Raw genomic sequence first — 23,270 nt, forward strand, 5'->3', positions numbered from 1 at the left:
CTGCCTGATGTTTTTACTTTTCCACATTCCTAGCAGTTTCTGCTTCAAAGTTTGACCTTGGAGATCAGGTCTTAATTGGAGTCTTCTTTCTCATGACTCTGACATGAGGTCCCTCTCAAGACAAGAGCAGAGCTCTGCCTCTATGAATGAGTGCCTGTAGGTGGGGGTTTGACCATTATGTTACCAAACTAGCATAGCAGCGAGAACTGAGGGGAATTACCCCTATGTTTCTTTCTGTATGTACCTTTTCTGAGAAGGTGAAAGTAGGCTAGATTTGCCATGGGGTCCCCCCCACCCCCCTTTAACTAATTTGTGTCAGGCTACTCCTCACAGCTACAGACAGGAAGTGCTATTTCCTGTGCTGATGATTTAATGTAGTGCAGAGCAAAGCAACGTTTGAACTGATGGCAGCACTAATGACTCTCGGTAAAACAGTGAAAAGATAAATGATACTTAATCAGGAAAATGTTTAAATAAGCAAGTGCCTGGATACACCACGGCAAAACAACCTGAACTTATTTAAGTAAAGTTAAGAGGGTAATTTTAAAAATACACAGACTATTTGTTTAGTACTTTATATTTTTCAAAATGGCACAGAGTCACATTTATTATGTTGTCTGACAATCCTGTGAGGCAGCTCAGTGTTCTCACTCAGCTTTAGAGGTGACTGACTTCAACTCAGAGAGGGGCGAGGTGATTTGCTTCAGGTCACCCAGCAGGCCCTTGACAAGCTTAAAAATACAGAAATATTGTTTACTTGCTACTGGTACTTGAACATATTCTACTTTGTTTCACGACACAAAATGTTTATGAATATGGATCTAAATAGAAACAAAATTATTCACATAAGTGCTTGGGACTTTTTTTAGTCAAGGAATTCATAGACCGTGAACAATAAATGGGTTGTTACATTTAGAAATGCAATTTTGAAAGGAATCTTGAAATATGGATAAAGGCTATTTATAGTTTTTAAAACAGTCATATTCATTTCTTACAATTGTATTTTTCATAGTACTTCTCTATCTACTCTCGTTTGGAATGAATCCCTAAGCCAGGCACATTTTGTGTGATTAGTATTTCATACATGGAGGAACAGATTCAATTAAATTAAGTGGTAACTGTAGCAGAACTAGTTTTGTAATCTGGGTTTCTTCTGATTTCTAGTGTGGGGCTCTTTTAGAACTATCTAACTTTTACTTGTTACAAGCAAATGCTTATACTAAATCATTAATTTAAATAAGAAGATGTCCTTAGAATATAATTAAGAAATAAAATTGTTGGCATTACACTTTTCAAGATTCAGAAAAAACTGCAATGAAACAATCCTTTATAGCTTAGCTTATCTGAAAGGCAATTTCTCAAACAATATGTGCTGTTATTCATACTTCAATCAAGTAGCCACCAAAAGAACCAAACTAGGCCACACAATTTCAGTGTCATATCCTTATTACTATAAAAATAACCATTAAAAGGGAGAGATTCTGTATAATATAGACTGATTGATGGGCTAGTCCAGTAGGATACTTGGAGATTTGTGGTTACATCATCCTTACCTTAAAAAATCAAATCTGATTAACTTTGTATCCAAGGGGATAGGATGGGCAGGTGTAAGAAGCATTCATAGTTTTTAGAAGGGAAAAATAAACATGTTAATACCTCTCTCTCTCTGTAAAAAAAAAAAATGTATGTTTTGCCTTTAATCTCAAGGTCTAGGAGCCAGAGCATCTGGCTTTGACTGTCTTTAAGAGTAATTTATACCCTCACCTTAGCTACACCTTATCTCCTCTTCTAGAGGAGATAACCAATACTGGATGACCACAGCACTGTAGCTCCAAATTTTGTTTCTCTCCTAGGTTCTCTTCCACTGGTTACTCACTTGGAATGGTAAATGTTGAACGTGGCTAATAAATATTTCAACCATCAGAAAGTATCACTAAAAAATTGAAGAATATGTGAGCAGTTTCTACACTGGCTGGGTTAGAAGTTGATAGAAGAAATTTTATAATCACTTACATTATTGATCATAAGGTGCATTATCGTTTTTGGAATCAGATCTCGGATACACTTGTTGATGATAGACATGTAGGAGTCTACAAGGTTGCGAATGGTCTCCACTTGCCTCTCCAGCTGTGGGTCCATGGAAAAGTTTTCTGCTTGGCCATTCTCATCATTGTCAGTCTAACAGAAAGAAAAGAAAACATAGATTATCTCTCATTTGTGCAGAAGGAAAACAAATATCAGATGATCAACTTCACTCATGTGTATTTGGAGTTACTTTTCTAAACAGGAACATCCTCATCTTATTGCACATCCATTAATTCTGGAACAATGCAGTTATTATGCCACTTACTTTTCTAGGTAAAGCAAGTATTCTGATTCTGAATGAATGTTGAAATGGATAGCCAGATAAACAACGCACCTAACAACATAACTCTAGAGAACAATCTAATCCTGAGCCATCTGTAAGCTGGCCAAAGAATTGAATCCAAATATATGATGCAGATGTAAACCTCTGGGAGGAGTCTCTAGGGATTCTATAGATTAGAAATAACCTTTATGTTATTCTGGAACTCCTAGGTCTACTCTGGAATGGATCAGCATTTGGATCAACCCAGATTTAACACTAAATCTCCTAGGCCTGGTCTAGAGCCAAAATAAGAGATATAGAGGATAATTCATTTTTCCATGCACTTGCTGGAATTTGTTATGTAAATTCATGCTTCTGTCATCACTACCAAAGGCTGGCTCCATTGCAAAAAACTCACCATTTTAACTTCCAACTTGTTATTCTTTGACTAAAACAGAACACATCTATACACAAAGAATTTATTTGTGCTACATGAGAGAAGCATCTGTTTTCTATACTATGGGATTTGAGTTAATTAATTTTGGCTTATCCACCAGAGACTGGGCTGGAATGGCATCTTCATCATTAAGGGCTGACCTATTGGCTTGGCATTGAAATCAATTTAGAACAAATGGTCTCCATTTCAAGTCAGGTTGAACCATCTAAACCCCAGAACATGATACAAATATTGTTAGTGGTCTGGCTACTTTCTAGCATTTGGAAAGATTTAATTATGAATGCAAAAAAAAAAGGGAAATAATTTATTGCTTCCAATGTGGACATGAAGTACTTTTCTTTGGAAATGTACATACTTTGATCTGCCAGGTTTTCAATCATCCGGCCAGTTCTAGGCAAAGCACTGTGCTAAATAGTTTAAATAGATCCATAAATGACAAGCTTTTCCTGTGAGTCCAAATATGCATAAGTGAAAGGCATATTTGTATTTGCACTGACAATAACAAAGAAATTATTTCTACTCATTTCTATAGGCTATTGTCATTCAGAAATACCTAAAATACTTTAAAATATTAAAATAATATATGCTCTGTCTAAAAAAATAGTCCTTTTCCAATCCTCAGAGTATAAAGGCTATGCTTTAAGGGGACAGTTTCAAGACGTTTCTGGGGCATCTTACGGCTACTACAGCAAGAGGAATGGAAGTTTCTAAAATGACAGTGGTTCTCTTATACCGTTTCTTGTAAAATGACATTTGACCATTGGAAGAAAGAATTAATTCAAGTCTTATGCAGTTTTTTCATTTTTATTATGAATTTGTGATATAGGTGCAATAGATCATGGGATTAAACAGACAAAAAAATCCCTGAGGCCTTAAGATGGTGAAGTGTAGAGGCAGGCAAGGTCAGACATGGTAGTGAAAAAAATCAATCATGTCCCCCAAATTCTCTTCAGGATGTAGCAACCACAGCAAATATGCTCTACCCTTATCCTGAATTCCAAGAATCAGCAGTAAACTACAATGTCATATTAAGGGTATTTGAAAGTGAAAACTTTAGATTCAAATTCAGGTTTTCTCGTGTATTACTCTGTCCTGTGTTCACTTTTCAGATACTTGTGGTGGCTGAGACTCTGCTTTCCTATCTTTAAAGTTGGCTTATCCTTTCCTGTTTAACTTGTAGCAGCTAAATGAGAAATGCACATGAAGAGTCTTAGCCAAAGGTTCTGTGGGTTCCCAATGAATGTTAGTTTATTTCCTTCTTTTCTGACTACTTACGGGATAAGCATGAGTTGACTCTCAATATGCATTATGAAAATTTAAGATGAAAAATTTGAGCATAAAGTACGTAATTCAAGCAGTATAAAAATGCCAAACTCTATATTTAAATTTATACTGCCATGTTTTCCGCAAGCAATTCCTCTTATCTGGCACCTCCCCCTCCTACATGTGAAGACCCTTCATCTTTCAAAACCCTGCTCCCTATTATTTCTTCTAGACAAGCTCCTGGTGGCTCTCAACTCTCCTTTCACCTCTGACTTTAGCTGTGTCCAGTATTCAATATTCCTATTTAATATCCAGCTTATTTTTTTTGCTTCTTTCTCTATTAGACCCTACGGGCCTGTTTATTTTGCCCTTCTTAGCACCTAGCACAGAGCTCAACGCACAGGAAAAGGAGAAGTTAACACTACAAACCCATACAAAAGAGTTACCTAAATCAAGGAAGCTGCTTCCATGAATTTTAGGGTCTCTAAGAGTGCCCACTTGTTAAAGAAACTGGAGACCAAGAAATCCCAAGTTGCTGAGTTAGGATCACTACTGCTTGATAACAGTAAGGACAAGGTGATCATGAAATTATACACATAAATGAGAACAGATGTCCTACAGATTTGTGTAGACAACATCTTTTACATAATGTAGTATAAACCTCCATAATAGATACAATTCAGCTTCATCTAAAGAATATACTTTATTTTGCTATTATATTTAACAGAAGGGAGTGATGGCATTGCAGCATCAACTTACTACTTCTCAGCAACAGTCACTAGTCATTTTAGTAGGTGCTAAGTGTTGTGCACAGGTCTAGGTACTACGCTAAGCATTTTACTTAGATCTGTACCACTATTTTAGGAGACGTTATCGTCAATGTACAGAAGGGCCTGGTAAGAATCTGAACTGAAGTCTGCTCAGTAAATGTAAAAGAAATGCAATGTTAAACCAAGTTCTTCCTTTCCAGATATAAAAAACATCAAGAAAAGTATTTTGAAACGGCGAGACATCCACGATATACATCCAAGTTAATTTCACAGAAGAAATAAAAAATACAAAAAGTGTCAATAATAATGCTAATAAAGGACTGACATTTACCAAAAAAAATACAAGGCTGAACCAAAAGAGAAAAGCAAAATGAAGAGTACTTATTAAAAGAGCCTCCAGGAATAGGAAATTATATCATCAATCACAATTTCATATGGAAATGCTGAATTTCCCCATTACACACTATTCTTAACATTTAGCCTTGCATTAGTTTTTGCATATCAAAATATGTAAAGGATACTGACTTTCACTTTTTGAAACCAGATGCAATTAGTAAGCAAAGTGTTAGAGTGAAGAAAGGACACTCAACAATTTAATTAACCACATTACAGAAAAAAGAAGTGTTCCAATATAACTAGTAAAACCATGTGAAATTCTCTTTAGCTTTTGAAAATACTGGTAATCACATGATCACAGGCCAGTCTTATTTTTTCTGATAATCCATAGACATGATGGGGCGTTATAGAATTTAGAATGCAAATTAGATTTCTTCCTGAATTTAAACAGAAAGAAGGAGTAATAGTCCCTTCTAACACACTTATGATGAATGGAGGAAAACGTACATAGATAGAATTTTTCTTTTAACGGAGAAATTGCAGAGGGCAAATACTGACTTTCGTCTAACTCAATTCTAACCAAATTCTCTGTTGTGCTCTTTTCAGTCTGTATAGTGTGTAGGACTATGTATTTTTTCTTTGTTTAAATTACAGGATTGCAATAGGATCCTTTGTAGTCTAAGCACTGAAGTGACAGCTGTTTATCATTATCCTCATCAAGGGAATGCAAAATAAAAATAGTAATTTGTCTCTGATCTTTGAGGCAAAAAAGAATGGTCTGCAAACATTTAACCTTTTATGTGCAGGTTCACTGATGCTGTTTACAAAATGTGAATAATATTGTGGAAACCAGCTTTCGTCTGAAAAATACAATGGCTAGACCTTCTTAGTGCCATTTTATTCCAAATGGGTTGAGAAATCGAATACAATTTAGACAATAAAAAATAACAATTCAGCACTGCAAATGTGAAATTGTTTATAAAAATTAATATCATAACTTTCTTGTGTAAGAAAGCAAATGCAAATGCTTTCTTGCATTTGCATGGCATTCAAGAAATACACTGCTCTACAAAATAGGAGTTTAAAAGCTTTCTCTTAAAGACTCAATATTTTGACAGGTGAGAGAATGAAATAGTGAAATCAGAAACAATTCTCACCTTACTTTACATCATCCACTATGGAAGCTCTGCACTTGGCTGGGATGGCTCTTTTTCATGTTTTATTTCTGACTCATTCTTAAATCTCCTATTTAATTCTGTCATAGGCTTCTTGGATTGTCATTGAAACCATCTAAATAAGGTTGATGACTTCAATGCTTTAATAGTAGAACAATAGAAATCCAAAGTATTCCAGCAGTCATATGTAAGTAAACAAACAGCAGAGGAAAGAGGGTGGTTGCTGTGTCTTTTCTCACTCTTGGAGCACACTAGAGACATTCTATAGATGTGTATAGTGATTTTTTCCATGATAACCAGAGCTTGCCCCTGTTAAGCATCTTTCTATGGCTATCCAATTTCCCACTACATTATACAAAAAGTAAAAACTATAATTTTTCTTAGTGAGTCAAGTCATCATTATGAAAATACTGTTTCCATGGCAATGCAGCTTTGACTTCTCCGCCCCACATTACAGAGAATGTTTTCACCGCGAGCCTTTCCCCGCTCCCCATCATTCACTTCGAATTGGCTGAGGCTAGAAAGGCAGGCAACCAAACTTGTGAAAAGGTATGTGTGAAACATGCCCCAGAAAGCCTGTGAGGCTAGTCTAGGCTGTAGTCTGGCACTTTGTGACAGACATTTCATTAGTTCATTCAACAAATATTTATTTAGTGTCGAAGGTGGACTGTGAGAGATATAAATGAAGTCTGAAAACACGGGCTTGCTTGTGAGCTTACACTCTGATGATGTCTCACGGATTTGAGCCGTGATTGTCGTCAATATACAGGGAAGCAAAGGGGCCATCTATATATTTGCATCTCCAATTTGCAAGAAACAACCAGAATATAGGAGAAAACTCAGCCTATTCTAACTTAGCAGATCTAAGTTAGCAGACAGGATTCAGCTGTACCTGCTTATGCTATTTTCATTTTTATTCTTCCTGGTCTCTTCTTCTTTACCTGTTATTACCTTTAAATTCTCCCTGCAACTTAGAGTCTCTTTTCACCTCAGATAGCATTATAATAAACATTACAAAACAATGTAAGATTAATGTGAAATTAAACCACCATTTAAAAAAAAGTAAGCTTTTAAAGATGCTTCTTGATTAAAAACAACAATAAACCTATCTTAATTTATATGTAGCTCTTTATCTTTGTTTTTAACTCTGAGTCAGCTCAGTAGCTGCCTACAGAGTATGCTTATGTCTATGTAAGTTGTCTAAGTCCATAATAAATAACTTGCATGATGACAGCAAGGAATAACCAGGATTTGGAGGACTAAGGGGTGAGGGGACTTCCCTCATATGACTGACATTCATTGCTTTTGCATTTAAGATGCATTGTAAAAAAATAACATGGCTATGAGGATTCTTAGAGAAATCTGAAAATTTATGTACCCTTCCCTGAAGTCCTCCTAGAATTATAGTAATTCCAATCTAACTTTTAATTTATCTAAAGGCCTGCATTGCTTTATCTAACAGGCACATTCATAAATATGATTCATTTATCAAATATTTTAGACACATTATCAAATATTGTTATTTAAATAATCTTACTAAAAACTTTTGAAATTATAAACATTTATTTTTTGAAAATTCCAATCTTTATATACTAATTATGCTTACCATAAAATAATCCTTTTATCCAAACAATAAACAGTTTAAACAAATAGTTTAGCAATAGTTTCCATAAAAATACCTACACCCTTCATCACCATTTTTGGTTTTATATAATATTAGTAATTTTAAAAAGGTCAAACTTATCTTTCAAGTATTGACTATGATGAAAAATATCTGTGTTTGTTTAAAATTTAATTTTATAATTTATAAAGAAAATATTTGCCCTGAAAAGAAAAGAACTGGAATTGGAACCAATTGATACAAATGTCCTTTCAGTGAAAACAAGTTTTTGGAACAGCAAACAGAAACTTGAAAATTTCCAAAGGAAAAAAACTCCATAAAATAGTAAGACAATATAAGAGTAAACATAAAAACAGTCCATAAGCATTAATCTTATGTGTCAGAATGACTGGGCACAGGGTAGCCAGGTATTTGATTGAATATTATTCTGGGTGTTTCAGGGAGAGTGATTTGGGGAGAGATTCATGTGTAAATTGGTGGACTTTGAGTAATGCAGGTTGTCCTCCCTAATGTAGATGGGCCTCATCTAGTCAGCTGAAAGACTGAATAGAACAAAATGACCAGCCTCTCCCAGCAAGAGAGAATTCCCCAGCAGAATGCCTTTTGTTAAAAAATTTATTTATTTATGCATACAAGAACTGGGGTATAGGCCAGGGTGTGGGGGTGAGGATTCACCAGAGACAGAGTGGGGAACAGAACAGGCAGATTGATTGAAATACACTGCTGAGGGGAGCAGTGGGTGAGTCAGGAGAGGTCTGCTGCACCATGTGGATAGCTACCTGGCTGGGATTGAACGTGTGCTGCAGTGGCTGCAGATTGCTTCATAGGTTGCGTTTTAACCCCTTGTGACACCAGGGAGGCCCCAGAATGCCCTTAACTAGATCTGGAACATCATCTGTACTGGCTCTCTAGCTTGCCTGTCACCCTACAGATTTTGCGTTTTCCAGCCTCCGTAATTATGTGTCCATTCTTAATAAAAACCTCTTCTCCCTCTTGCCCACCCCCACCCTCCCCGACCGAGTTCTGTTTCTTGGGAGAACCCTGATTAATACACAGACCCACTATCAATTATGCAACAACATGTAACTCAGTGTTACACTGCTTAATGGAATTTACAGATGCTGTAAGAATTCAGAGAAGCAGAAGGTCAGGGAGGGTTGTGATGGGAGTTACTCTGGTCTCATGCTAATGATTTTACCTTTATTTCACAGCATTCTTTAAGGGAAAGGGAATCAAATCAAAAATATAATCCAGCTTCATGCTCTTTATTCCATCTTGCTATCCCTCCTCTGTTGGTAGACCAAATATATATTTGGGGCGCCCCTTGTCTCCCACTCACAGTCCTAGTGGTTAGATGGGACTATATTTTGTCAGGTAGAGCCATTTTGTATACCTTCCCAGATGGTACATGACCAAGGAAAGCCACTCACAGAACATTTGTTAGGACAATGAGGAAAGAGAAGTTTTTTTTTTCATGTGGGAATGAAAATTTGTTCAGAAGTAAACTTGAAGTCAACCTGCCTCAAAATGAAGAGGCAAAGATGTTGAGATAGTAAAGAGGATGAGATACCTGACACAACTGTGACATATGTATCTAGTTTCTGGATTGTGAAGTTACAGGAGCCAATAAGCTGTGTCATTATGTTTTTAAAAATTTGGTGGCTTCAATTTAATTTCTGTTACTTATATCCTAAAGAGTCCAAATGAATAAGGCACTTAAATATTAGTGATTCTGTCTTAGCCTAAAACTTTTCCCACCTCCACCTGTTCATACTTCATGGCTTAATGTGAATGTAACAAACCTTTGAATGCCATAGATAAAATATAACACCCTCTTCTCCTGGGATCTGTACATTTGGCTTAGACTTTGCACCCTCAGTCTCATATCTTAGGTATATAAATATCTATTTCCCAAACAAATGAAGTTTTCTCGAAGGCAGCGGTTTGTTGGTGACAAACCCACAACTAATCTCAAGAAAAAGGAGAAAGTTATGGGACTAAAAAGCTGTTTGGATAATTCTTAGGGGATACCATCACTACATTGACATATTACTAGTGCTTTACTGCAGATAATAGTTAATGATCTGTCTCTCTATTTTTTCTTCAACGCAATTGTTCACCAACTTGCACCTATGGAAACATTTCCACACTGAAAAAGTTATAATGAGAAAAAAACCTTACTAAGTGGCAGTTAAATGACAGGTAGTTTTCAAGCTGACTTAATTAATATACATGTTAACTTTTTTAATCCTATAGCAGCTTTATAAAGTAGATATTATTATTCACATCTTACAAATGTGGAGCCTGAGTCACAGAGAAGTTAACTCACTTTATTAAAGTCAATCAATGAGTGGTAGAGAAGAAGCTCAACAGAGATATTTGATTATAGAATGTACCTCTTCACCACTACCTAATATTTCCTCTTCTCAATTACTGGTTTGGGTGGGTTGATGATGACCACACCAGCAAAAGTGATGTATAAGCACCACAAAATGAAACATGAATTTCAAATACTACTGGGAAGACCAAATACAGTCCTGTGAGAAATACCGTAAAAAATATAAAGTAATCCCTTATGATGTTGATCACGATGCTCTTCTTTGATTCAGAGTAATTCTTGTGTTACTACTAACATAATTTCACTATCATCACAAGTGTTTTTATGCTCATAAAATAAAATATTAAAATCACAAGAAAACTCCCAGTGCTTTAATTTGTAAGAAGCCCCTGAAGATCTGGGGGAAAAATGACCAAGTTTATGAGAGTTATCGATTCTCTAACAATTCTATTCTTAGCTAAAAATGAATATAGGGAATGATAAATTACTCTCATCAGACTATTTGTTTAGCAGATAATCTAAAAGTTCATTCATCTTAGAATGAGAATGTTAAGGACTCATAAGATCTATACAATAAAAAAAATTGAGTTTTGTTGTAAAAACTGAAAGGTAGATACAGATATGGAAGAAAATAGTCACAAATACTATTAAAAATCTGTCAATTGTTTTGTTTTTCAAAAATATTTACATGGATGAATACAAATGCATTATAATAAAGTTAACAAAGTCTTTTGTTATAAAGGAAAGCAAGGGTAATAAAATTTAATTATGAAAGCAACATAACAGGTTGTAATGGATAAGCTACAAAATAAAGGAATTATACAAAACAAGTATGCATTGACTTGACTTCTTCCTTATATTTATGTGGTAGGTAATCTTGAAAGTTCAGTGTAAACACAATATCACTTGCTTTGCATGCAAACACTTCTTAGTACAAAACAAAAGAATGCAATGGTTTAAAAAATACATAATGTTAAAACTGATAGGAGAATCATTACTTCTTTCAATAGTGTAGAAAAAAAATGATAGCACCTTTAAAGAAGCAGCAATACTCAAAGGTTTTAAATTTTTCCAAGGTCTGCTGAATACTATAGTTGATAAAGCTGTCATCGGATTCAACTGCAGAATCCCCCAGAGATTTCAAGGTAACTTTTCAGTCATCCCTACAAGTGAATTAGTGAGAACACCTTTGTCAGGCAGACATTCCAGGACCCAATGGCCTTACCAGATGATCCAAATAAAAAAATTCAAAAGTAGTTTTAGAAAATTTACCTTCATTTCTGTTACTACGAAAGAAGAAAGTAAAATCAGAATAACTTTGCCAGGTTGCACTAATGGAAATCTTTTGTTTCCATTATTCAAAGAAAGAACATTTCTGGTGATAGCACTAGGCTATCCACATCTGTCTGGGCCACCCAACATGCCCCACCCCTCAGTGGAAAGCTACTCCCAAAGTTGCCAAAACCAGAAATTCTGTCCTTCCAGTTAAGAAATAAACTAAGATGTAAAGGAGTTTATCTTAATTTATGCAAACTTTTGGCTAGGAGAAAACAGAAATCCAGGAAAATGATAAAAAATAAAATATACCGAAGACATTGAAATTACTGATAAAGAAAACAAGATTGAACAAAGAACCAAGTATCCTAGACCTTGATTTCTGTGCCTAGAGGAGGGGGCAGCACTTTCTGTAGAGAACAACCGAGATCAAACAGAAAAGCCACTAAGCACAGTGCATGACCCTACGTTACCATTTTTATTACTGAGATAAATGATGTAAATGACAGAAATAACATCTGATTTTTTAAAGTTCATAAATATGAGCTAGGTTAAAAAAAAAAACTGCATTCTCTTTCCAAGTAATGTATAATGAAACAGAAGGAAATTAGGCTATAATCTTACCAGTAATATTGCTGGGTTTATTATACCAAATGCATCGGGTCCTTCACTTACCTGAGTGTGAGAACCACTGGCTTAATCTTTAGATTCCCTTTCAGTTCTAATATTCTGTGTTCATAAGAAAAGGAAGGTTCTGTTCTGTTAAGCTTAATATAAGCAGTGAGAAGTATTCAGAAATGGCATGTGGCTGGGGGGGCCTACTCACTAAAGAATTTAAACAACATATTAGAAATATGATGAGTGAGAGACTGGGCTAGACCTGATTACTTCTGACAACACTTTCAAGGATTTTATGATTTAATAATGAATCAAAGCAGACATGTTCACTTCCATTAGCTTTTATATTAGCAGGCAGTCAAGGAAGATAAATAGATTTGCCTATCAAAAAAGAAAAATAATAGCTTTATCTGTAATATTTCTAGGAAAGCAGACAAAGCAATGAAAAGTCAATAATTTCTAAATGTGTTCACATGTAGCATCTCAGCTGATACTCAAAAAATCTTAGGAGATGGAAGAACAGGGAGGGATAAGGTTTTCAGAGAGTGAGACCACTTGATTTCACCACTTACTAACTCTGGAAACTTGGGCAAGTTAAATCACCTCTGTAGACATTAGTTTTCCATCAAGTAGAGTAGTAATAGTCCCTATTGTTATTATTACTCCGCAAAGGGTCATGGTGTGGAGTAAATACATTACTAGTGTAGAAATTTAGAAGACTACCTGGCACATAATAAATACTCAATAAACATTAGACATTCTTATTGTCTTTTTATTTTTTAAGAAGAACAAATAAAAGCAGGGGAGCTGGGGGGAAGATGTGCCTAAGATTGCAAAGGCAGTAAGATCCAAGCAGAACCCTGACGTGATTTTCCTGCATACATTTTAAGCTTCTCATACACGGGTGCACTGATTTTGCTCATTTGCAATACCTTAGTAAAATTTGAGGACCAAGAATGGAATTTAGTAGGATAAGAAATTTATTTAAAATCATGACTATTTCCTACTCCACCAACCGGTGATCATGCAGTGTTTTAACATTTCAAAGAAATTAAATGCAGGACTGTCCAGTAGAAATATAATGCAGCCACATTTCTAGAAGACACACTTAAAAAGTAAGATAAAGCAAGGGAGATTCCTTTTTTTATTATTATTAACAAGTTGGTCCTTTTTTTTTTTTTAAGATTTATTTATTTATTTATTCAAGCACTGGGTACTTATCAGAAGCGCGGGAGGGTGAGAGAATTCACCAGAGCCAGAGCGGAGAACAGAACAGGGAGACTGACAAAGTACACTGCTGAGAGGAGCAGCGGGCGGCAGGAGAGGTCTGCGCTCCATGTGGGACCCTCCTTCGGTGGCCGGGGAGCAGCAGGGGATCGAACCGGTGTTGCAGAGACTGCCGGCAGCTTCGCAACCCAGCGCTCAACTGCTACGCCACAGGGGAGGCCCAAGGGAGAGTCATTTTATTTTATTTTATTTTTATTTCATTATTATTTTTTAAAGATTTATTTTTATTTACTTATTTATTTATTTATGCGGCAGGAGAGGTCTGCGCGACATGTGGGACCCTCCTCCGGGGGCTGGGGAGCAGCCGGGGATCGAACTGGCGCTGCAGAGGCTGCGGGCAGCTTTGCAACCCAGCGCTCAACCGCTGCGCCACCGGGGAGGCCCGGAGATTCATTTTAATAGTACTTTATTTAATCAAATATAACCAAAATGTATCATTTTGATGTATGTTTTGGGCTCAGTTGTGGCCACCAAAATTTTGTTGTAATTTTAACTCCCAATGCCTCAGAACAGCAAATGTGTTTGGAGACAGGCTCTTTAAAGAGGTAATCAAGTTAAAATGAGGTCATTTAGGATGGGCCTTAATCCAGTGTGACTGGTGTGCTATAAGGAGAGGACATTTGGACCCAGATGTACACAGAAGACCATGTGATGACACAGGGAGGAATGGCCATCCATAAGTCAGTGAGAAAAGAAGAAACCAACCCCCATACCTTGATCTAAGGCTTCTAGCTTCCAGAACTGTGAGAAAATAAATTTCTGTTGTTTAAGCCATCTAGTCTGTGATACTTTGTTATGGCAGACTTAGCAAACTAATACAACATGTAACTAATACAAAATTATAAATGAGATAGAATATGTGTGTGTGTATGTGTGTGTGTGTGTGTGTGTGTATAGTACCAAGTCATTGAAACCTGTTGTGTGTTTTACCTTCACAGCACATCTCAACTTGGACTCACCACATTTTAAGTACTTAGTAACTATATGTGAGTATTGTACATACAGAGCATTATATTTTTCAAATAAAGGTTTTTTTTCAGTTCTAAAGAAATACATGCTTATTTTAAAAATTATAAAATCCAAATATAACCAAAAAAAAGGCACCCTAGAACAGAATTAATTGATTTGTGGTGGGTGTTGAGGTGTGGTAATAGACATTTGAGAAGGTGTGAACTGGTACCGTTGAATCATATACGGTGTTGTAAACCAATGTTAGTTACCTCAGTAAAAACATTCTTTAAATGATTATTTATTAACAATTTTATTCTAAATTTCCAGTTCCATAACTAAACAATATTTTGATAAAAATAACCACATTAGTTTGATATTCTCAGAATGGCTACCTGGTAAACCCTATGTTTACTAGTTAAGTGCAGTTTTATTTCTTTTTTGACAATAGTGTATTGATGTGAGGCTTTGTCGAATAGGGTAAAATAAGACTTTGAGAGAGCATAAAAGATCTCACTAAGTTAAGCAGCTGTGTCATTAGTTTTAATTTTGATTGAGATACTGTCAGTAGGAAGATGAAGCCCAATGAGTATTTATGATTTCAAAGATGACAAAAAGAGAGAACCATATGCTTGAAATGATGATGTATTGGCATCACACTTCATTCTCATTCATTCATGAATACTTTTTCTAACTTGTGTATTTTTCCAGATCTTCAGCTGGGTTCTGATAATAGCTTAATGACCATTTTGGAGCTCATGAATACTCTAATCACAGAGACAAGATTCTCCTTCTAAATCAGATAAATTTGCTAATAGTCAATGTTTTCTTGAAATGTTTGTCAGAGGGTTTAGCTGAACTTGCTAAATTAATACTGGGAAAAGACTGTATGCATGTGTGTATCTTAACCTAGGAGTGGCTTAGCATGTCTCAAAGCATATCCACTGAAGTTTGATGCTACCTGGAATATAACTAGAATGGTTTAAGCCAATACTCTGTGGCAAATCCTGTATTTTTAAAGGAGCATTACTATTCACAACCCAGTGCTTGTTGATTTTTACTTCTCTGCATGCTTTTATCTATAAGATGCACATCTCACAGTTTATTTGAATATTGGGGGTGGGTTGGGTTGGTAATTTTTAGGTAAAAACAGGTGAAACACAAAGCAGTCTTTACATAACCTTCGGAAGCATTATTTTTCAACTAAGTGTTTGTGGATGGATTTCTGGAGATAAAAGATTTTTTATGGAGGAAAACAATTTTTCAATGACAATTTAAACATTTTCTGTTTCATTTTTTACTATACTTATTTGAAAAATGTAATTATATTAATGATTACATTTTTAAAATCATCTTCATGCACTGATAATTTGGTAGATATTTCTAAAAGATAAGGGCTCCTTTTCAAAAAACATAACCATAATTCCATTGTCATACCAAAAAAAGTTTAACATGAGTTGCTTAACATCAGCAACTACCATTTAAATCACTTATTTGATGAATTTAAAATGTATGTAAGAAAAGTAAGAATGTATACATTAGTCTCCAGGTGCGCATGACAGCTTCAGCAACATGGCCAAACTTATCCCATCTGTATTCCTCAATGATTTTGAGGCAGACCCCAGCAGCTTATAATTTTATTTGTAAATATTTTAGTATGTATCCCTAAAAGGCCCCTCAGAATGCATAACCACAGTACTACTGTCACACCTAAAAAATTAATTATTTCATAACTGTACTCATTTTTTATATTGCACTTCCCTGGTTTTCTGTGGAGAAAAAAAAGCAAAATGTCTTAAGTTTGTGAGTTGGAATTCAATTCATACACTATGATGGGTAGATAGGTCTATATTAATTTATATTCTCCCTCTCTGTCTTTTTTTTTTCCCCCTTGGGGTTTGTTACTTTTACTGCTACTCAAATACAGTGTCATTTGTTCTATGAGATTCCATTCCATCCTTGGTCTGAATGTGGCAGATTAAATACACCTGGATGTCATTTACTATGTTCTTCTATCTTCTGTATTTCCTACAGTTTGGTACTTTGGTCTAGAAGATCAATGATTATTCTTTAATTGACTTTTTGAGTTAGAAGGAGCCATCTACATCAAAACTGACATACAGACTAGATAGTAATATGGTAGACAGAAAATGAGCCCTTTGTAGACAGTGTAAACACTCTCCTGGACCCATGAACCTAAACCAGCTAATTGAAGAATAGATAATGATAACAATTAATCCATGCTTCATGTTAAAACATATAACCTAAGATAAGGAGATGTACTAGGTTCCTTGAGAGATTAAAAAGAGGAATTCAGCACAATTTATGATGCTAAGAAGTTTATCTATTTGGGGAGGAGACAATATATAGACAATGTATCACAGTGACAGCACATAATAAGTGGCAGTCCCGGTGGTTAAAGCCTCTTAGTGTAACTAGGAGCCAGAGAGGATATACAGAACAGTGTATGAACCTTGAGCTGGTTGTATTGGGGTCCCACGCAGACATCAAGAAGGCTGATGCAGGCAAGGGGAATAAAGGGAATGGAGTTAGAAATTAACTTGATATGTCTCGGGAAATACCGGGTTGGGCATCTTGAGTTGAAGGAGATATGTTTGATTTTTGAAATGAGTTGTCTGACTGTGGGGAATTTGAATTAGACCAAGAGATGAATTTGTGATGAGGTGGGCATGCAATGGCACCAGAAAAGGTCAACTCATGTTTTATGAAGATTACTATAGCAGCTGTTCACAGGCTGAATTTAAAGAGGATGAGACTGGAAAAAGAGAGACCAATTATTGTCTCTGGCAGTAAACTATGTGTGATGTGCTAAAAATCTGGGTTAAGTAGGTTGTTGTAAAAATAGAGAGGTAAGAGTGGATCTTAAAAGAATTCTAAAGAAATAACCAGAAGGCATACAAAACTGATCGACAGATAAGAATAGGATATCATGCTCAGATTTCCAGCCTTGAAGATGGTGGCATGGTGACTTTGTTAACTGAGGAAAATATGCCAAGGTAGGGAACTTAGTTTTCATTGAGAAAATAAGCTTGTTTTTGATCAAAGAGTAGATGCAAAGAACATATTTATTGGCAACTGGAATCACAAATCCAGAATGAGCATTCTGGAGAAAAGATATAGCAGAAAATGGAGATTTAGAAACTTTCCATATAGAGGTGGAACTGGAATCGTAAGAATAGAAAACATGCTGGATTTACATTTAATTGGTCTGGAGCATCTGTATTTTTTTTTTTAAGTGTCCCCGGTGGAGAAGCCCTGTAGTAAGAAGCTTAGATATCTGGGAAGAGTCAAAGGGCTTAGTGGCTTGAAGCTTCTATAGGGAATAGAGCGCAGGATGAAGGAAAATGCTATTTATGGCCTCAAGGCTGAAAATTCCTAGGAAAAAGAAGGATCTTATTTTATAGAAAAGAAGGTATCTATGATTCAAGGTCCAAATGTGATTTCAACTAGTTTCCATGGGACAGGTGTCACTGTTCCCTGACAGTCATAACTGGTACTGTGGTATGCAGATGGTTGAATGGTAAAGGGAAAGTTACAACACTTCCTTCTAGCATTGATTTCAAAAAGAAAGTTGCCTATCCAGAACAGGCTTGGAAGGTTGTTCTGTGAACCAGTAAGACCCAGGAGACACAGGCACAGGGAGGACTCAGGATGCCCCAGCAATCCCAGCATCCAATTGATATGCTCAGATGAGAACTAAAGTCAGCCACCTCAACAGATCTGAAGACACTTCCTGTGGGAGGGCTTGGAGCAACTCTTACTTCCAGTGTGAAAATCATGCATAGCCCTGTTTCTCTTAGTAGCCACTTATGGCTCTCATTCATAAATTTGGCTAAGAGATTTTTGAATTCATTTAACATTTCCTGCCAGTACCACCTTTTGGAACTAATGAGTACCATAAGTTTATAACCTGCTGTGTGAAGTAGATTTCCTTTCATTTGCCCTAAACTTACTTCACTCTGCTTTAAAGAGTACCCTCCTTGTCCTAAGGAGAAAAAAGTAAACAGAATTATGAAGACAGGTTGGCTGAAATAGGCAGGGCAGAAGGAGAGCTAGGTGTTACAAAGGACCGCAGACTACCTAAATCTGCAGTGTAGTTTTAAATGGTAAACAGAACTGGGCTTCATGACCCAGAGGGAGCTGACTGAGCCACAGTACAATGGCTCATTGTTCTTGGTGCTGCTTAGACCCTTCCAGGGGTTCTGCATCCTGTTTGGCCCTCCAGTGCTCAAATGAAAGGGAGAATTTAAACATTAAGCAGATATCAATAAAACTCATTAAAACACTAGAAAGTAGATCTGGGAGAAAAATTAAACAAATTTGGGTTCCTCAGGTTAAAGAAATTCCAAACACACACACACACACACACACACACACACACACATATATATCTGTGCATAAAATGTAAACTAACTGTTCTATATTTTAATTAAAACATAAAAAGGAGTCAAATGCATCAGATGGCTATTTAGCTTTGCTGTAAGAAGGAACTTCCTGATGTAAGATTAAGAAAACTATGAAGTTTAGTTATTTTGCAAGTTAGTGCCTATTTCCAAAGTGATCTAGGGTGCATGGTGATTTGAACCTGCCTCAATAGACCATAAAGACAGCAAAACGGAGTTCTTTACTCACAGGGATATGGTAGTAGAGAAAGATATAAACAACTTAGAAAAGAAAGGAATTTGTGGTTAATATATAAATACGTGCCATTCTTAAAACTATAAGGAAACAACAAATAGTTCAAAAACATTCATCTTAGTGGATTGACTAGTTGACCAAAGTATCTGTTGCATTTTTCCCCTCCAAGGTCATAATATGAAGTTGATTATAGGAAAGTCTCATGTTTTAATGGAAAATAGGGCAAAGGTTATGTGTCATAGGAATCCAGTCATGTGGAGCTTGCAGAGGCAGGTTAGGCTCATAAAACTGCTCATTAAAATGCTCTGTTCTGAAGCAAAAGCAAATAAATGAGCTCAAGGAAAGAGCCACAGAAATCGTCTAGAAATAGTTCCATGAAAGACTGAAAATTGTCGCCCCTCCTCAGAAGAAATGTTCAGTTACTCCTCATACAAACAGCCACCCTCAGACGACTTTTAAATACCTTCCCTGCCATGCTAGTTTTGACCACCTGCCAAGAGCTACTTAAAGTTGTTGTTGTTTTTATTTTTCTGACTAGAGCTATGATGAGTAAAAATAAAAAGGGCACACAAACCAGAAACTTTTTAAACTGTAAGAGCAGAAGCATTTCCCTTTTAACCCCTATCCTCAAATTCTGGTTTAAACTCCGCAAATTTATAAGTTCAATACTGACTTAAAACCCCATCACACATTATAAAACCAAAGAAGAAGAACAACAACAAAAAAACCACCCTGGAAGATTGATAGTGCTACTACTTTCTACACTTCACTATCTTAAAGTACAGAAAACGGAGAGGAAGGAATTTAAAATAAATAATAGGAACGGCTTGCCGGCAAACTAATGAACAGTAAGATGACTTCTAAGAAGGCAGTTAACCCCGAGCAACTCAGACAGACCGTGCTTACACAAAGGCTGGCTGGTTTAGAAGGCCTCAAGCCAACAACAACACCAAGGGCTAGCAGCGCCCATCACTTAGAGAGGGAGCTGCTCGACTTGATGCTGATTAAGTGTGTGTGTGGGGGTGTCCAGACACCCATATGATTTCTAATGTAAATTCAGTGTTACCCCAGTCTCTGAGTCACCAGAGAGGCAACCTGGTGGAATCTTGCTGTGCCAAGTGATTAACAGGAGCAGGTCGGCTCCCAGACAGACTGTTCCAGAAAGAAGCATGAGCAATGAGAAGTAGGAGAAGCTAGGAGTTTGAATTTACACCCCACTACTCTAGCTGTGACTTTTCCTCACATGACTTCCACAGCTTGTTGGCAATGAAGAAGCCAGGAGGGAGTCAACGAGACCGTGGAAATTTGGCCCACTTTGCTTCTTTTTAAGCACTGCTCCCTTTTCGCTTCCATTTGTTTTATCTTAAGAAAAGCAGTCTGGAGCTGCTTGGTGAGAAACAATGCTTCAAACAGAGATTCCTTCTAAAAGCAAGGCTGGATGGCCATAGGCTTCCTGCCAACACTCTGCTGTTTCAGTCAGGTTCTCTTGTCATGGCTGTTGCTCGTTCACTCTGGTGGGGAGGGAGCTGACTGAAAGCTTGCAGAGATTGGGCTAAAATAAAAACACAGAGCTATTTGACACAGCTAAACCAAACCTCACATCCTGTGAGATGGCCTAGACGTTTGATAAACACATCTTGGCAACAACAGCTCAGCTATTTAGAGTTAGCTATGAAAAGGGTATTTCCTAACTCACCCATCTCTAAACAAAATCATGTGCTGTTCTTTTCCCCACTGGCCTCTGACGTTTCTCATTCTGGAATAATGCTTTCTCTTGCTTTAGTTGATTTTGAAAATCAGCATTGTTCTTTCCAAAGTGATAGTTTACATTTTCACCTACACACACACACACACACACACACACACATTCTTGCACAAGTTAGCAAGATTTAAAGCCTCTCATTTTTTTATTCTTGAAGCTCCGAAAGGGAAACTCTTATTCACGTGCCAAGGAACACAGCCATTCATTATTATTTTTTTTTTTCTCCCTGTATATCCTCCCAATAGGATTAAAAGCAGTCTGGGATGTGGACTATGGAGGTGGAGGAAGAGGGAGAGACAAAAGGCAAGGGAGGGAGGAAAAGATGGCATTTTAATAGCCTTTACCACTCAGATTCAACAGTGGGGACCCTACGAATCTAACTGCTTCCTTCCTTCTGAGTCTTGCTCTTGGCCCCCTTCTGCTGAAGCCCTGCACCCATGTCTCAGGCAGAACTGGAACCGGAGACAGTCACTAATAGATGACCTTTCTGAGAATGAGGAAGGGTGGAGAGGTCCAAGGAAACTTTGCTGACCCTATCTTTGATTTTCAAGGAAATGTTCACATTGAAATAATCCCCGTCTTATAAAAAGGTTGCAGAACCAATATAAGAAATTCCTGTATGTACTTTACCACTTATCCTCAGTTGCTAACATTTTATAAAACCACACAACCATGAGCAGTCAGGAAATTCTGCAGACGCTTGACAAGTTATTTTATAAAGAGGTTCTCAATATTTGTTATCTGATGTTTCCTCATTATTCAATCTAGGCTATGTGGCTTTTGGCAAGAAAACCACATGATGATGTCCTCATATATGTCCCCCTCAGCATCATTTCTAGTGATGCTAACTTTGATCACTTGGTTAAGAAAGTGTCTACCAGATTTCTCCATAGTCAAGTTTCCATTATTTTCCCTCTTTGGAATTAATAAGTATCTTCTGGGTGATATTTTAAGGTTTGGCAAATATCCTATTTCTCATCATTCTTTTACTTAATTTTAGCATCTATTTTTGATGCTCTAGAGAAACAATTTTAACTGTGTTTTGCAAATGGTGATTTTTCTATTAATATCTTCTCTTCTAAGTGTATTGACTGGAGTTATATTGTGAGGAAGAGCTTTTCCTTCTCCTTCACTTAATTATTGAGTAAATGACTTATTTCTATAAGTATGGATTTTATGAGTTATAATTCATTACTATCATTATTTTGTTGCAAAGATTGTCCCAGATTTAGTCATTGGATGTAGTCATTCAGCTTCCTCCTGTGTCCTTGAAGATGATATTCGTCATTTTTTCGGTACTTCCTTATGTTATGACACTATAAGTTATTCCAGGCTCATTTTGTATTTTTTCTGCTCCAGTACTGGAATTTCTCCAAGGAACCCTGGTCTCCCTTTTATTGGAGAATAGTATAAAACAATCTTTCGATTGTGACTACAAGTGAGTATTTTAACTTCTAGTGGTAAAAAGTCATCAGCATGCGCAGAGGGAGCAACAAAGTTTCTGATTTTCCAGCATTTGAGGATAAACTTTTTTATAATGATAAACTGCAAGAAAGTATAATGTCTTTCCCAGTTCAAACTAAATTGAAAATCTTTGCTAGATAATGACGTGGAACTCCCATAATTGAATGTTCAAGATCAACAAAATACATATATTTTTAAGTCTGATATATTGTGATATTGTGCTTTATAATAAAAAATACACATTTGACCTTGCTCCCATTCTTGGCACAGAACTCCTAATTAGAATTCCCTAAGTGATAAAAGTGGATAAAGGTGTTTTTTGTTATTTATAACAAGCCCCTTTCAACCACACCTGAATTTATATTAATGAGGTGCCTTTCGGAAAGCCCCTAAGGATGGAGGCTGGTTGCCAGTGGAACCAATCATGTGATTAGAGGGTTGGAACTTTCAGCTCCATTCCTGACCTCTGAAGAAAGGGAGAGGGGCTGGAGGTTGAGTTCAATCAGTAATGGTCAATAATTTAATCAACATTGCCTCTGTAATGAAGTTGCCATAAAAACACAAGAGTACACGAAGGGTTTGGAGAGATCCTGGGTTGGTGAACATAGGGAGATTTGGGAGAGTGGCATACTCAGAGAGGGCATGGGAATTTTGTGCCCTTTGTATTGCTTTATCCAAATCTTCCTGGGTTATATCGTTTTATACTAAACTGGTGATCTAGTAAGTAAGCTGTTTTCCTAAGTTCTGTGAGTAGCTCTAAGCAAGTTGTCAAACTGGAGTGTGGGGTTGTGGGGACTTCAAATCTATACAGCAAGTCAATCAGAAGCACAGGTAACAACAGAACTTGAGATCCATCTCAGAGGTGGGTGGTAGGGTATCTTGTGGGACTGGATGCTTAACCTTTAGGACCTGCCACCATCTCCAGGTAGTGTCAAAATCGAGTCAAATTT

General features: G+C 36.6%; 1 protein-coding gene across 6 annotated transcripts in view; it reads right to left on the minus strand.

The window, feature by feature from the left end:
- DNM3 (dynamin 3) overlaps window positions 1-23,270 on the minus strand; it is a gene marked incomplete at both ends in the record, with an annotated part of 492,105 nt that overhangs the window by 36,971 nt on the left and 431,864 nt on the right. For all 6 annotated transcript variants that reach the window (XM_084251016.1, XM_084251015.1, XM_084251013.1 and 3 more), the window contains one exon: window positions 2,014-2,178. In XM_084251016.1, the coding sequence (XP_084107142.1) occupies window positions 2,014-2,178 (165 nt within the window). The remainder of the gene's footprint in view (window positions 1-2,013; window positions 2,179-23,270) is intronic.

The sequence above is a fragment of the Talpa europaea genome (assembly GCF_964194135.1).
Source record: "Talpa europaea genome assembly, chromosome: 12".
NCBI lineage: Eukaryota > Metazoa > Chordata > Mammalia > Eulipotyphla > Talpidae > Talpa > Talpa europaea.